This window comes from Leuresthes tenuis, unplaced genomic scaffold (genome assembly GCF_036924035.1).
Source record: "Leuresthes tenuis unplaced genomic scaffold, fLeuTen1.0.hap1 SCAF_4, whole genome shotgun sequence".
In the NCBI taxonomy this organism is placed as follows: Eukaryota; Metazoa; Chordata; class Actinopteri; order Atheriniformes; family Atherinopsidae; genus Leuresthes; species Leuresthes tenuis.
In genome coordinates, this window is record NW_027325358.1 from 25,365,342 (window position 1) to 25,379,207 (window position 13,866).

The following is a 13,866-nucleotide window of genomic DNA, read 5'->3' on the forward strand; positions in this document are numbered from 1 at the left end:
ATTGCCGAGGCCTGAAGTTGTGGAAGCTTCGGCTAATGTCACCGGATATGGCAGGTCATGTTAACTAGTAGTTAGTTAACGGAAGACAGCAAGCTAGCACTCCCACTGCGGAAGGCCAAAACCAGGCTGGCCTTGTCGTAGCAACCTGCCACGGTGGCAGCCCATTGACGCAGACAACGCCAGCCAGCACCACCCTGGAGGCAGCTTGGATTGTACCCAAACAAGGTTCCCTGGGAGCCTGGGTTGCCATGGCGGCAGCCGAATTTGGGTCCAAAAAACGTGAGGGGAACAGGCGGTGGACTGGGGAGGGGGATTTTGGGGTAGCAAAGCAGAGGACAGAGGAAGTGAAAGGGGGTTCCTGATTGCCATGGCAACCCTAAAAATCAATCCTGAGCTTCAAAGGGCATCAAATTTGAAAAAAAAGACCTGTGTAGACAGTGATATATGAATGGAAACACATTGAAATAATATCACTGATAAGCTAACAGCAGCAGAGTAATTGAGAGAGTGTGGAGGAAGGTGCAGTTACCGACACAAAAGGCTTCTAAATGAGGCAACGTCAATGTATTGGCTGTCATCTACTTACTTAAAAGTTGTAATTGAAAAGTATGAAGCTCAGCTGTCAGATCAGTCAAGTTACAATCTGACAAATGCACTTACATTCGACCCTACAAGGCCACTGCTATAAACAAAATGAGCTCATAAATGATTACAGTCAGGTTAAAAGGAGTACGAGCCGTTATCATTCACACTCAAGTATAGCACAATCAAACAGCTAAACTGAACGTTTTGAATGACACCACTCTCCAGGCTTCTCACTAAGTGGTTTTAGATTACTTAACCCTGATCTCTGAATTGAAAAAAAAAACATCTTTTCTTAATTAATAAGTTTTCATGATGGAAAATGCATCAAGCGACTTTTCAGCACTGAGTTTACACTTCACTGCCTTTGCTGACAGACTGAGGAGCTGAGTAACAAACAGCTGAGACAGTGAATGATACTGAGCTTCTCACTGTTGCCTGTCCACCATGGTATCCCTAAGATCCCAAGTCTCTGCTCCTTCCAAACTTGAACTTCTCTGTAAAAACCTGCTGCTTGGCTCATAGTTCTGTAAATCATTCAAAGCAGAGCATTGCTCTGGAAAAAATATCCATGTATATTGAGCAGGCACAAATATACGCACATATGCACTCTCACGTACGTGCACAGAAGCACTGTACTTGCACTATTTTATACAAGACACACAGACATACACAGTCACTGGCTTAGCTCACAATTAGAACCCTACAGAATAATATCCCTCCCTGATTTTGTGGCAGTAATAACAACAAAACCTGCTGTTGTATTTCCGTCTAGCTGTTATTGTGCTGATTTTCAACAACTGGGTGGAAATAGAAAATCTTTAAAACAAAGAGAAACACTGCTCAGTATATGTAAAATAGGTAAATGGACCGTAGTTAGGTGCAATGGAAACAGGTTCAGCCAAAGCTTAGCGAATAAATGAGGACATACAGAAATCGCACAGCTTTAGAAATGCTCACAGGACTGTAATAGGAATTCTTCCAAAAGCACATAGTTGTAATACGAGTTCTTCAGTTTTCTAAAGTCTTCACTTTTATTTTCCCCTGTGCTACCTGTCACCAGGCTTTCTATCATTTATTCGTACATTGTGTTCCTTAGTTTAAAGTATTCCTCTTTTAAATTAAATCTTGTGGCACCCTCTTTTTCTGCAATTCTTATTGAAGTGGCATAGAAGTGGGATAGAAGTGCATATATTCATTTGCTATTCATCGATTCTCCTGAAAACTCTACTGAAAGTACATATAGATGGTGCCCCCACCTTACTCTATGCATTGAGACTGTGTCCATCTCCCACCTGCTCTGCAAAACCTTCACGAACAAACAAACACAAACGAACTCACACACTCTAACGCCTTTCCACTCCAAATTCATCCTGTTATCTAGACGAGCACTGTCCTCTCGTCAGAGGGCTCCTCTCTCTGTCTCCTCAGAGAAAAGAGAGACTCTCCTGCTCACAGATGAATGGAGTCTTTTGATGAAGTGCAGAGCCTTGTTTACTGCAACTCCATTCTCCTGTTTTTCAAGTCATCATTGAGGGACACTCTACCAAACACCCACCAAACTGAACCAGTCCCCTTCATCTAAACTTCCACCAAACAACACACTCCTTACACAACGCATTCATCCAAAACATACACACTATCCCCACTCTCAATCCCATGTCGCTCCCTATCGCGTTTCATCCCGCTTTCTTTTCTCCCTCTACTGTCCTAGATCTGTGTCCAAACTGATTTGAGGCTTACTCGCTTACACAGACGCATGCCAAATTTGATTCTGTGCATTCTGTTGTGCTTCTCAGCTAGCCCCCCCGCCCAAGCCCAACCCCACCCCCCATTCTGCTCTCCACCATCTCACGGTGTAAAGAACACCAAATGATGCTTTTTTTTATGAAGGATTTTGCTCAATGAGGAGGAGTCGGCGTGATGAGAGAAACTGACTGATGATGTGAAAATGTCTTAAACAGAAAGAAATAAGTCGTCAAATTAGTGGTTGAACGAAATGGTCTGAAAATCTCATAAAGTAAAAGCCCTCAGCTTATACAAAATGAAGAACAAACTAAACTAAACTAAATCAAGCTTCACGGCCCATATAATAATGCTTGGAATAAAAAGTGTTTCACTTTGAAAAGTTAAAACACACTGGGTGATTAAAAAATGGAATTTAAAAAGACAAAAAAAAGGCAGAATATCAGTATTTAGAGGGATACATATCGACCCAACGGCTGGTGGCAAAACATTGCCTCGCACTAGATTAAACTAACATTTGGGTGTTGAATCGGAAAAAAAAAACTGGAAAGCATTAAAGCCAGGGTTCACAGCCCACGATGGCCTGCTCTCACAAAAAAAGAAAAAAAAAAGAGAGAAAAATGGTCCCATTAAGTGCGAGAATGTTTGTGCTAACAAGTTATTATACATTTTTCTGTAGCTGCAAATAGGAGTCCAGGGTGCTAATGAGGCTAGGGGAGGGCATTCATTTGAACCCTAAAGAGGAATAAAAGAAAAGGGGAACAAGAGAAGGAAAGAAAAGAAATGAAAAGAAAGAGAGGATCAGAGGGAGGAGGTTGGCAGGCACTGAGTATGAAAATTTGGCGCCTTCCGTACGGAGAGATATCATCGTGCCAAAAACGGCCGCCGACACAACTCCTCTCACTTTCAACATCAGACTCCTTTGCTGTGTTAAACTCGCCCACATAATAATTTCGTTATTCTTTAACCCAATGTGGAAAATAAAATACGTTATTTTAAGATTTTTTTTTTCCGAAATCACTGTTGATCCAACTTTTCATTCAACAGAACAAACTCAGCTAAGCCACAGACGATAAAACGCAGCGCGATGGGAAAAACTGAGTAAAAACAACAAATAAAAGTTGGAGGGCTTTGAACATTAAGAACAGCATTGTGACACTTATCTTAGCTTGACTATGGCTGTGAGGTGCTGAATAGCACCATTAGGCAGACTCAACAGCCTTTGCCAGGGCCTCGCTGTGAGTGTAGCCCGGTGAATAAGCCGTCTTCTCTGGCTCTGCCTCCTTTCTGGCTGGCCTGCCTGGGAGTGAGCGTTGCCCATTGCACTCTTTCTCCTGCTCCTTCTCCTCCTCTCTTTCTCTCTGAGGTCGGGAAACCCTCCTGAGTGGGTATATGGTTTTTGGGGACAGACGCATTTCATGGTTGGCGCCACTACAAAAGCCTGAAAAGAGACCCGGCGCTGGGAAGACACAGTATTAATACAGACAATACCTCCCCCTCAATGCTTCTGACTCTCTGTTTTCTCACTAACCTCTTTCTTTTCTTTCCTTTTTTGCCTTTCTCTCTCTTTTTTTTCCTTTCTCCGTTTACGCATTTTAGGTGGGTTTTTTTCCAAATAAAAAAGGTTAAAAAGCATACTCAGCTCAAGTAGAGAGTGTCTTTTTTTGTAAAAATTTTTTTAAAATAATCGCGCTCGCCTACACCTCATTTTATTAGACAATCATTAATGTGTTTTAATGAGCAATAAAAATCTCAACAGTTGCTATCAGACAGAAGTTCAGAGTGTGTGAAAACACCTGTTTTTTCTTGAGACTAAAAAGAAAAAGAAATACCATGGATTCATAAAAATAGCACTCTAAAATACTAAATATTATCATGGAAAAACAGTAATAATGTCTTGCATTATTGTATTTTTCAAAATAAATTCACTTCATATGTCATATTTGCACGGCTTCCATTTAACTGCATATTATCACACAAAATCATAGTTTTAATTTACAATGAGTCCTCCATTAAAGCAGGACACAAGTGAACCATGAGGAAAAACATGTGGCAGGTAAATTAATGGTGGGATAAAATGAGTCTTTCATCATAAAAAAACACAGAATATGACGTTAAAAAACGACTGTTGTGTTTTTCTACCTGTGCTGCTTTTTAAACGCATGCTTTCCGTTGTGGGTAAAATAAAAAAATAAAATAAAATCTCTCAGCTGAGTTCATTCAGAGAACTCAGCTGAGAGAAGAATCAAACAGCGCAAACTGCCTTATTTGTCTGTTCCACCACAGAGATGGCCTCTCAGTGTCACTGGAATAATCTATTTACTGCATATCTCCCAACGCTGAAACTCTTCACACAAAAGGAAACAGATGTGAGTAGACCAGAAATGTTCATGGCTTTTAGTCTCTCCCGAGTCAGACGCCGCCAAGGAAATGGAGGCTTATGGTCATCGTGTGAAAAGCAAAAAGGCAGGGAGCTCTTTCTAGAGCAAAGGAGCTGTATCAAGGAGCCATGCCAGTGTTCACTGGTCAATTTAATGGGAGACCAAACATGACAATATTGTCTTTGACTCCCCTCCCTCTTGTTTTTTTTCTCTTCGAGTGTGCTTGTCATCGTGGTCTCGTGAGATAAGGGCAGACCCTGCGGTTCTGGATCAGTCTACGTGCGTCTGCGACAGCCCAATCTTAGCTGTGTGTGTCTGTGTGTGTACATGTTTTCAAGCAAATGAGCACACAACAGGGCTTTGGCTAGCCTGATACCAATAGCTATCCAAATGCACTTTTTTCTGAGGCCAAGAATAGTGTGAGAACACTCCCTCTCTAACGTGACGGGGCTGTCCCTGAATCTTAACCCTTTAAATTTTATACGCAGCTATATCTATGTGTTCCTGATGCCAGACAGAAAGACAGACCCGTTTAAACGAAAGCTATCAGTAAACATTTGCTGATGCCAAAGCTTCCCCGCATGTGGAGAGCTTTTCTTAGCCGATGTGGGCCCTGTTCCCACCACACAATACAAAAGCCCCCGACCTGACAGACTCCCTGAGTGTCAAGATTTCATTTAATCAAAACTTCGCTGCTGAGGGTCACCCTAGGCCCTGCTCACACTGAAAGAAACACTTGCACACAAGGACAGTTCAGTCAACGACTGGGGTGTCATGGGAGCCTGAGAAGAGACCAGGAGGTAATTAACAACAGATTATTTTCAAAGGGAAAAAAAAAACTGAGCAGTGGGAACCTGTGGAATCTATCAGAGCATCCTGTCAACTACATTGTAAGTCATTATCACGTCAGCCCAGATTCTCCTCCCTTTCTTTTTTTTTTCATTCTCTTCCTTTCCTAAAACTGTATTTCTCTTCTTTCTCCCACATTCACCCTCCATTTTGCAGACCCATAAATCGAGTTTTCCTCAATGATGAATGCAGGAGGGGTTTTATTTGTGAAGCCTTGCTGTGGTCAGCAAGTTGGCCGGGGCCCGGCCACAGCACCAGGGGTTCTCAGGGCTTTCTCACAGCGCTGTCCAAGGCATTACTACTGCTATAGTGAGGCGGAGGCGGGATCTGGCACTGTGGAGCGGTCATTGCAAAAATGGCAAAGCGAGCACATTTCACACCTCCCTCAGAGTGACTGCAAATTTCCTGTACGGCACTTTTGATTGGAAACACATTTGAAACATCTTTTCATGATCACACTTACGGCGTACAAAGAGAAGGAAAAAAAAAGAAAAAAAGCAAGAAGAATAAGGTCCAAACTATGAGTAAGCGCAGTGAGCTAACTTTGGACCTGACATGTTTTTCTTTTTTTTTATCTTTTATTTTTCCAACCTTGAATAAATCAGAAATGTGCTGAGTTTAATATAAAACAGCACAAAGATTGTAAATCAAAGAGTCCTCTGAACACTATGAGAAGCCGCTAAATAATTTCTCTTCAGATGGTTTGAAAGTGGTGCCACCTACACGGTAGTCAGACTTGCAGAAGAGAGAATCCTATCTGAATAAGTACTCAAATAAGCCAGTTCAACACACTCCATTCATGGGTTACCTAAGGGACCCTGCCAGTGTGTGGTGTTCTTGGGATTTTGAGCCAAGAAATCATTATCTCTATTATAGAATACCAGTCTCTCACTTCTAATAAACCACTAAAAATACACCACTCACTCAACTGCACCACAGTGACTTTTTCCTTTTCCTTAATTCTTTGGCAATACTTCAGTTGCAATGCCCAAAGTGTGGTTAAATCTGGGGAGAATCAAGGGGAGAAGAGTTCTGTGCTATGGTGTTGTGGTTCGTTCTGTAACGGCTGCGGTGTGTTACACTCTGTAACGGAGAGGATCTCAAAGGCAGGCTGGCTGCAGAACAGTCTCAAAAGCCTAACGGCAAGCCCAGAGATTCCCCGTGGCAGCTTTTGCCACTCTGTCATAAACAAAGCACAAGACGTCTTTCTCCTCTTCCCACACCAACGGGGCTCTGGTGCTGCCAAACAGAACAATCACTATTGTAGCCTCCGCTCCTTTCCAACATGCTCTCTCTGCCTCACTCTCTCTCTGTGTCTCCTACAATATAAACAAAAGAGATCAGCGGAGGCTTTACCTCTGTGAGAGCAACAATGAGGGTGATGTTTAAGGAGACAAAACAAAAGTGTGTACGGGATCAAAGAGGAGCGCAGAAGACAGAGATGCTAAAGACTGACACAACGCAAACCAAACAAAAACCAATAATGAGCACATCTTGTCATTCAGTTTGCAAAAGTGGCTAAAAAACACAACCACACGTCACTGCAACAGATCAGAGTGATGGATGAAGGCGGGCTGTCGTACCTCTTTATTCAAAAATATGCAAGTTAAAAGTAAATGAGAGCCAAGTGTGGGAGCAGTGACAACCCAATGCAACATTTGCATCCTTGCCTTCACCCTCCTGTCTGTCCGTAGACTCCTGAAGTGTCTCTCAAACCACGACTTAAATTGAGCACCGGCTCTTTGGAAGAAGATAAAAGTGCCGCGGCAGACTGTGTTAGTCAGATAAGATAAGAGAGCGCGCACAGTGAATCGACATTATGAATGGGCAGCAGGCAGCAATGTGTTTTACTGTACTGCTGTAAACCAAAGTACTTTGGCCACAAATGCACCGCAACAAACCGAACAGCTGACAATGTCGAACGAGGACACGTTTACAGTTTGGGCGTGTGCGTGCAGCAGTGTAAGAGCACCGACAGAAAACTAAAAAAACTTTTGGAGCTTTTCACAATGCAGCCTCAAAGCCATCACGCTGTAGTGAACATTACTCACATCTCTTTTTCTAAAACCTAAAAAGTCCTAAATCCCTTATAGAAGTATACAGGACTCTTATGCAGAGTAATACCACACTAAAAAAAACGGACTGCAATTTTTTCCTTGAACCAGCATAAAAGAAGGAAAGCATTGCTTTCTCAATTCAGGTCTAACGAATCTTCTTAAAATTGATTTTATAACATTGATGAAATTAGCTCGGTCATCTCCCTTCCAAAAGTGAGGCAACTTTTTAGATTTGGTGTATCATCCAATTTTCAAACAAGCTTTTTTCCAAAACACATAAACTGAGCTCGGGCTGATACAATCATTTTGTAAAATCTGAGGACATAATTCAAAGGAAGAAATGTGTTTTAACTAAATGTTTAACTTCGCTGCTCGGTCTCGGAATCAATCCAAGTCGGTAAAACAAATAAAATCAATTAAATAGGAAACTATTTTTCAAAAGAAGAAGAAGAAGAAAAAAAATAAAGAATTATCATTGAAACAGCGAGACAGACAGCAGGCTGCCTATCGTTAATAACCACCAAAGACAGACTAACAAAGTGAAGCTGGAGCTGCTGCTAGGGTTTGGCATGGGCTGCAGGAGGTGTTTGGCCTGTACCGAGACTTCGTGTCTGTGTGTGTGTGTGTGTGTCACAAAAAGAGAAACACTGAGGGCCGGCTGTGATAGCATTTGGCTAAATGTTACTGGCTAACATAAAGGTTGTGCTTAAGCAGAGAGCAAATGGTGTGTATTTAGGCAGTGACTCGGGTATGCTGCGTATATATATATATGCCGACTGAGTCACTGTTTGAAATTTTCCAGAAAATTCCAGCTGAGATAATATTAGGTCATGAGCTTGTTTGAACACCCAGCCAGCAAATGGCAAAGTAGTGTGTATTTGGAGGATTTGGCTTTGAAATGTATTTTGTGAGAGAGTGTGTGTGTGTGTGTGGCTGTTGGGACTGTGTTTCTTGCAGTGTAGGGGAAAAAAAACACAACACAACCAGTGTTTTGGCCATGTGCGGAGAGAACGCGCACTGGAGGCTACAGTGATGTTTGGCCCGGGTGTGGGAGTGTGTATCCATGATGGTGGCTGAGATACAACAATGTTTGGCTGTATAAAACTGTATCTGTGATAGTTCTTGGCTGAATGTGCGCACTTGTGTGGGTGTGTGTACACAATTGTGACAAAAAAAACGATGTTCGGCTTCTTTTTTTCTCTTTCCCTTAAAAAAAGAAAGAAAGAAAGAAAGAAAAAAAATTTGTATGTCCTCATTCAGATGTGTTAGCGTGTGAGTGTACGGGTGAAAAAGGTAGTTGCAACATTACTGTCTGTCTTTGCGCTTTGCCGTTTGTGTGTGAGCATGTGTTTGGCAGCCAGGTCCAACGTGGTGCTAGTGTTCAGGCAGACAGCGAGGGCGGCAGCAGCCTGCGGCCTGAGAGCAGGAGACTCGCGGCTCCGCTCCCTTTCCCTCTCTCTCTCTCTCTCTCCCTCTCACACACATAAAAAACACACAATCTGGGCTGTGGCCAAATTACAATCCCAGACTGTAATAGCCTTATCATGGCAGCTACACTTTGACCAATATTTCAGAAAAGGGACTCTCCTTTGTGCAACATTGATCTCAGTATGACACAGCGATGATCGTCTCGCAAACACACAGGCGCACATGCGCGCACGTGGTGGCGTCTAATTCTTTCCTATAAAAACACGTAAAATACATACTCACATGAAGCCACAACTGCCTCGCTAAGAAATATGAACTCATACTTGCCAGAGCAAGCTGGATGCATGCCCTTAAGACACGCTCAAAATAATTTTTGTTGCAGTTGATACTATGTTGTCATGAAAACACAACCAGGGACACACACGGAAAGGGAAAAAACGAATATGAAAAGACAACATGTCGTTGCGGGGGGGTTGTGGGAAAAAAGCAAGAAGCAATTTTCCTTTTGTTTCACTGAAAGGTATCATTGTGCTATTTAGAATGAACTCAGTCCCGTTAAATAAAACATGTTTAACACGACATTTTCAAAGACATTTTTTTAACAACTAATTTACAACATTAATTTACACTTTGATATGAAACAACTTTATCCATACTTATTTCTTTTTTTCACTCCCTCTCTATTTGATTATTGGTAACACAGACAAGTGTTAAGGTGTGCCCCTGCTTTTCTTACTCTGTGTGTGTGTGTGTGTGTGTGTGCGCTAAAGCAAATTGCAGTGTTCACCTATACATACATTACTTTTGACATAAAGTGTATGTAAATTATTTTTGGGCTGGCATCCCTCTCTCATAGTGTCTAGTATCCAGGGGAAAACATACCTGGTGTGTGGACAAAGTAGGCCAGGTAAAGGTCCAGCTCCTTGACAGACACTCCGATGTGGTGCGGCTGGACGCACAGACCAGGGTTGGTGCACTGTGGTGACTTGACCAGCCGTTCTCCATCCGTGCTCTCTAGGGGGCTGCCCTTGAACAGGATGACCATCACCAGGTCCAACCGCCACACCTTGTCGGCCTGGCGCAGGCAATCGATGCGACGGATCTTGCCCTTCTGGTCAGGGTTGGACAGCACGCAGCAGGGGGGCTTTTTGCCCGTGATGGTAAGCACAAAGTCCTCACGGAACTCAGGCCGGATGTCCTTGCGGAGCTTGGCCAGCAGGCGCGAGGCCCACTTCTGCTTAATCTCTGGCTTCTCCCCGAGTAGCTCATCCTTCACTGCGCGCTCTTCCTCCTTGGACATGCGCTTCTCGTGTTTCTTGAAGTATTTGCGCTTGCGGGCCTGCAGGTTGAACCAGGTGTAGGCAAAGGCGCGGACATGGGGCAGAAGGGCCTCGATGAAGGGGTGGAATTCATCCTGGATGAGAGAGGAGGACGGAGGGAGGGTGGAAGAGGAGAGGGAGGAGGGGGGAAAGCAGGAGGAGGCAGAGGAAAGAGAGGGGGAGAACGGGGGAGAGAAGGATGGGGAGAGAGGTAGTGGGGGTGAGGAGGGGAAGAGAGAAGACAGGCAGTTAGCACCGGCACGCAGCATGGAGGAGCGGCGCCTGCTCCGTGTGAGCAGAGGGAGTGAATGAGAGAGAGGCGCTAAGAGACTGACAGAAAGAAAGAGAGATAGAGACAGAGAGAGAGGGAAGGATGCTTTCCACTCTAACACGGACACATCACACTGAAGGATGCGCTTGCAAACCATCGAACAACACAACACTGAAAGACTAAGGTAAGACATGGAAAAAACGAGAGAGTAACATTAAGTGTTCAATGGGTTTTCTTCATAACAGTGTCACATTAGTGCCTGAATATATCAATATAAGAAATGGTTTTAGGAATATACGTAAACTGGCATGAACCACAAGAAAACAAATTATAATATTAAATCAAGAAAACTTGATGTATTCCAAAGAGTAAAATATTTGGGTTTGATAGAATATGATGCAAACAAATATGAAATATATGTTACAATAACAGATACTCTCAGACATCTAACATACCAAATTCCAGTTACTGACACTAAAGCAGTCCAATTAAAAAGAAACAAAAAAATAATAAATCACCTAGAAATAACTTCACTGTATCTGCATTCAAAATGAGTTAACAATCACTGATAAGAAAAGAAAAGAAAAGTAAATAAAACAGGAATGACACGATAGTTACCATTTCTCTCTTTCATCATAAATTCACTCCATCGATTGCACAGAAAATTAAAATGCAGGACCAGTGCAGTAACTTGACTATTGAGCCCGGAAATACTGCTGTGAATAATAGAAAACAAAAGACTGAGAAAAAAAGAAGAAAAAGGAAAAAAAAAAAACAGAAGCTGAGAAACTGTCCAATAAAAGCAGCAGGGGGGAAAAAAATCTGAGAGTGAGGAGACGGGCCAAGTAAGCACAGTGTAATACCAGCACAAGAACACAGGAGGTACTGTAGCAGGAGCTGCAGAAGAGGTGCTGTTCAAGAGTACAGCAGAAGGAGAGTGAAGAGAAGTTTTGCAATCTCTCTATCTGAAAGGATTTTTTTAAAAAAGAGCTGGATGTGCAGAAATGAAACGAAGCCAATAATGCGGGAAAAAAAGATCAATTTGTCAAAAAGCAAAACAAAGCTTCTTTGTTTGCAAAAATATGTTCGAAGAAATATCTTGTTGGAAAAAAAAAGAAACATCAACAAAAAACTGGTGGCAGAACGGCACGTGCTAGTGGTTCAATTCTGATCTGCACAGGACTCACGGAGAGGGAGAGAGAGAAAGCTGGACAAGGGGGGTGCGGACGGAGGAGAAGAAGAAGAAGAAGAAGATGATGAAAAAAAAACAAAACAAGAGGAGCGAATAAATGTTGGAAGACTGTGCACGACCGCTGGCAAACCCGAGTGCAGCTTCTTTTTTCCCCCTCTTTCTCTCCAACTCTGGCTCTCTCTTTCTCTCTTCCTCTCCACTTTCCGTCTCTAACCATTGACTGAGTCTGTGCCAACGTGCAGAGGGCCCACCTATTTGGCACCGAGTCTCAAACAGCCCAGCCAATACGCACGCTCCCAGCGCTCAAAGGGAGGGTAGAGAGGGATGGCAGAGGGAGAAGCAAAGAGGTGGGGGTGTAGATGGTTGGTGGCTGGTAGCGGAGAGAAGGGAGGGGGGGGGTTTACTGTGTGTGGTGCAGGCAGAAGGCACGTCATTAGCCAAATAGACAAGTTCCAATCTAGTGCGAAGGCAAAGTCCAGAGGATATTAATTTTACATGCATCCAGACAGCAGCCGCTTTCTAAAGCTCCAATACGCCACCATCCCCTTAGCACCTTCGTCACTAACGTGGTCACAGCCGCCCTGACAAACCAGCTCGCTCTCAAGCCGCGTCCAGCCCCCCATCCACCCCCCGCAGAAAACACCCCTCTCCCTCTCTCTCTCTCTCTCCGTGCTCGCGTTACACCACCTTGGCATGGGATGGCATGAGAAAACACAGACCCAAAATCCCACTAGACCCTGAGACCAGCAGCTGCTCCTGGATTTACCACACAAACAAAGAGAGGAGGGGGAAAGAAAAAAGCCCCCCCACCCACCCCCAAACAAAAAATACCATCCAAAAACATGCTCTCTTGTTTCAAAATGCACACTTACATCCAAACTGGCCCTTTCTCTTCCTCCTCTCTCCATTTTTTCCGTTTTTTTCATCACTCCATTTTAATGAGCCCCAACAGCAGAGACACAGAAACACATTAAAAGTTTCTGTGACTAAATCAGGGATCAATCCCATTTGTGGGTGAGAGACAATCGAGTGGACCACTGAAAAAGCAGTTGAGGACAACCTAAGCATGTTAAGCATTTTACTACTCCACGTGACCACTAGAACTATCTAAAACGGGCAATGAGCTCCCTTTTATTCTCAAACAACTTAGTATCTTGCTTTCAACTTCAGCTAAGCTGGTATTTGCCACAGGGAAAGGTGTAATAGTTCCTTGCTGCAGAGAGTAAATCAACCATATTTCCATCGTGTTGTATTATGGCAACCGCAACAGAACATAAGTGCGGCTTAGAAATAAGCAGAAAGTGGGGGAGCATGGGCCTGTGTCGCTGCCCTTTGTCTGGTCCTCATTCACAGATCTGTGCGACCTGAGAGGGACGAGCTACGTCCCCTGCACCATGGGAGAAAAGGCTGACACAAAGGCTGTCGCCAAGGAAGCAATTCAACATAATCGGACGCATTTGTGAGAAAACAATATCCCTGTGATGGTTTTATTTGAAATAAGACTGGAATGCTCTTCTGATTAGAAATGCATTTAAATGTCAGCCTTCCAAAAACTAATTTGCTCACTTGTGCCGTCCAAATGACATGAATTAGTCCACGAGGCTCACAGGAATTAAAGCGATATTGTCGAAAATGGAATCTCAACAGCGGGCAGCCATAAAAAGCTGACTTGTCATGTGGCAAAAGTTGAGGACACGGCCATGTGATTGTGGGGTGAAGACACCTGCTGTGCAATGGGACAAGTTGTCTATGTGAACGCCCTACAAAGGCTGGTCCTCTGGTTGGCTCCCAGGACCATCAGATTTAGTGTGGTCTGCCCCTTCTGTCAGTGTCTGACAGAGGAGCCTCGGCCTGGATGACTGGCTGGTCTGCTGACTGGCTGGCAAGCTGTCTGTAAGGCTGGCTGACAAGCTCCATGACTGGCCGGATGAATGACTGGTTGGCAGCTCAGGTAGGTAGCTAACTGGCTAGCTGGTTCCCTGGCTTACTGGCTCGTCACCGCTATTGGACCAGGCAGAGCCGGGCCCGGTGCCGCTTGCTC

The 13,866-nt window shown here is 43.7% G+C and overlaps 1 protein-coding gene across 11 annotated transcripts in view; it reads right to left on the reverse strand.

Moving 5' to 3' along the window:
• The window catches only part of LOC140304668 (nuclear factor 1 X-type-like), a 110,141-nt gene that overhangs the window by 64,833 nt on the left and 31,442 nt on the right, over window positions 1-13,866 (reverse strand). For 10 of the 11 annotated variants that reach the window (XM_072383403.1, XM_072383405.1, XM_072383406.1 and 7 more), the window contains one exon: window positions 9,926-10,457. In XM_072383403.1, coding sequence (XP_072239504.1) covers window positions 9,926-10,457 — 532 coding nt within the window. Of the gene's footprint in view, window positions 1-9,925; window positions 10,458-11,251; window positions 12,117-13,866 lie in introns of those variants that run through there. The other variant, XM_072383404.1, reaches the window with a different exon arrangement.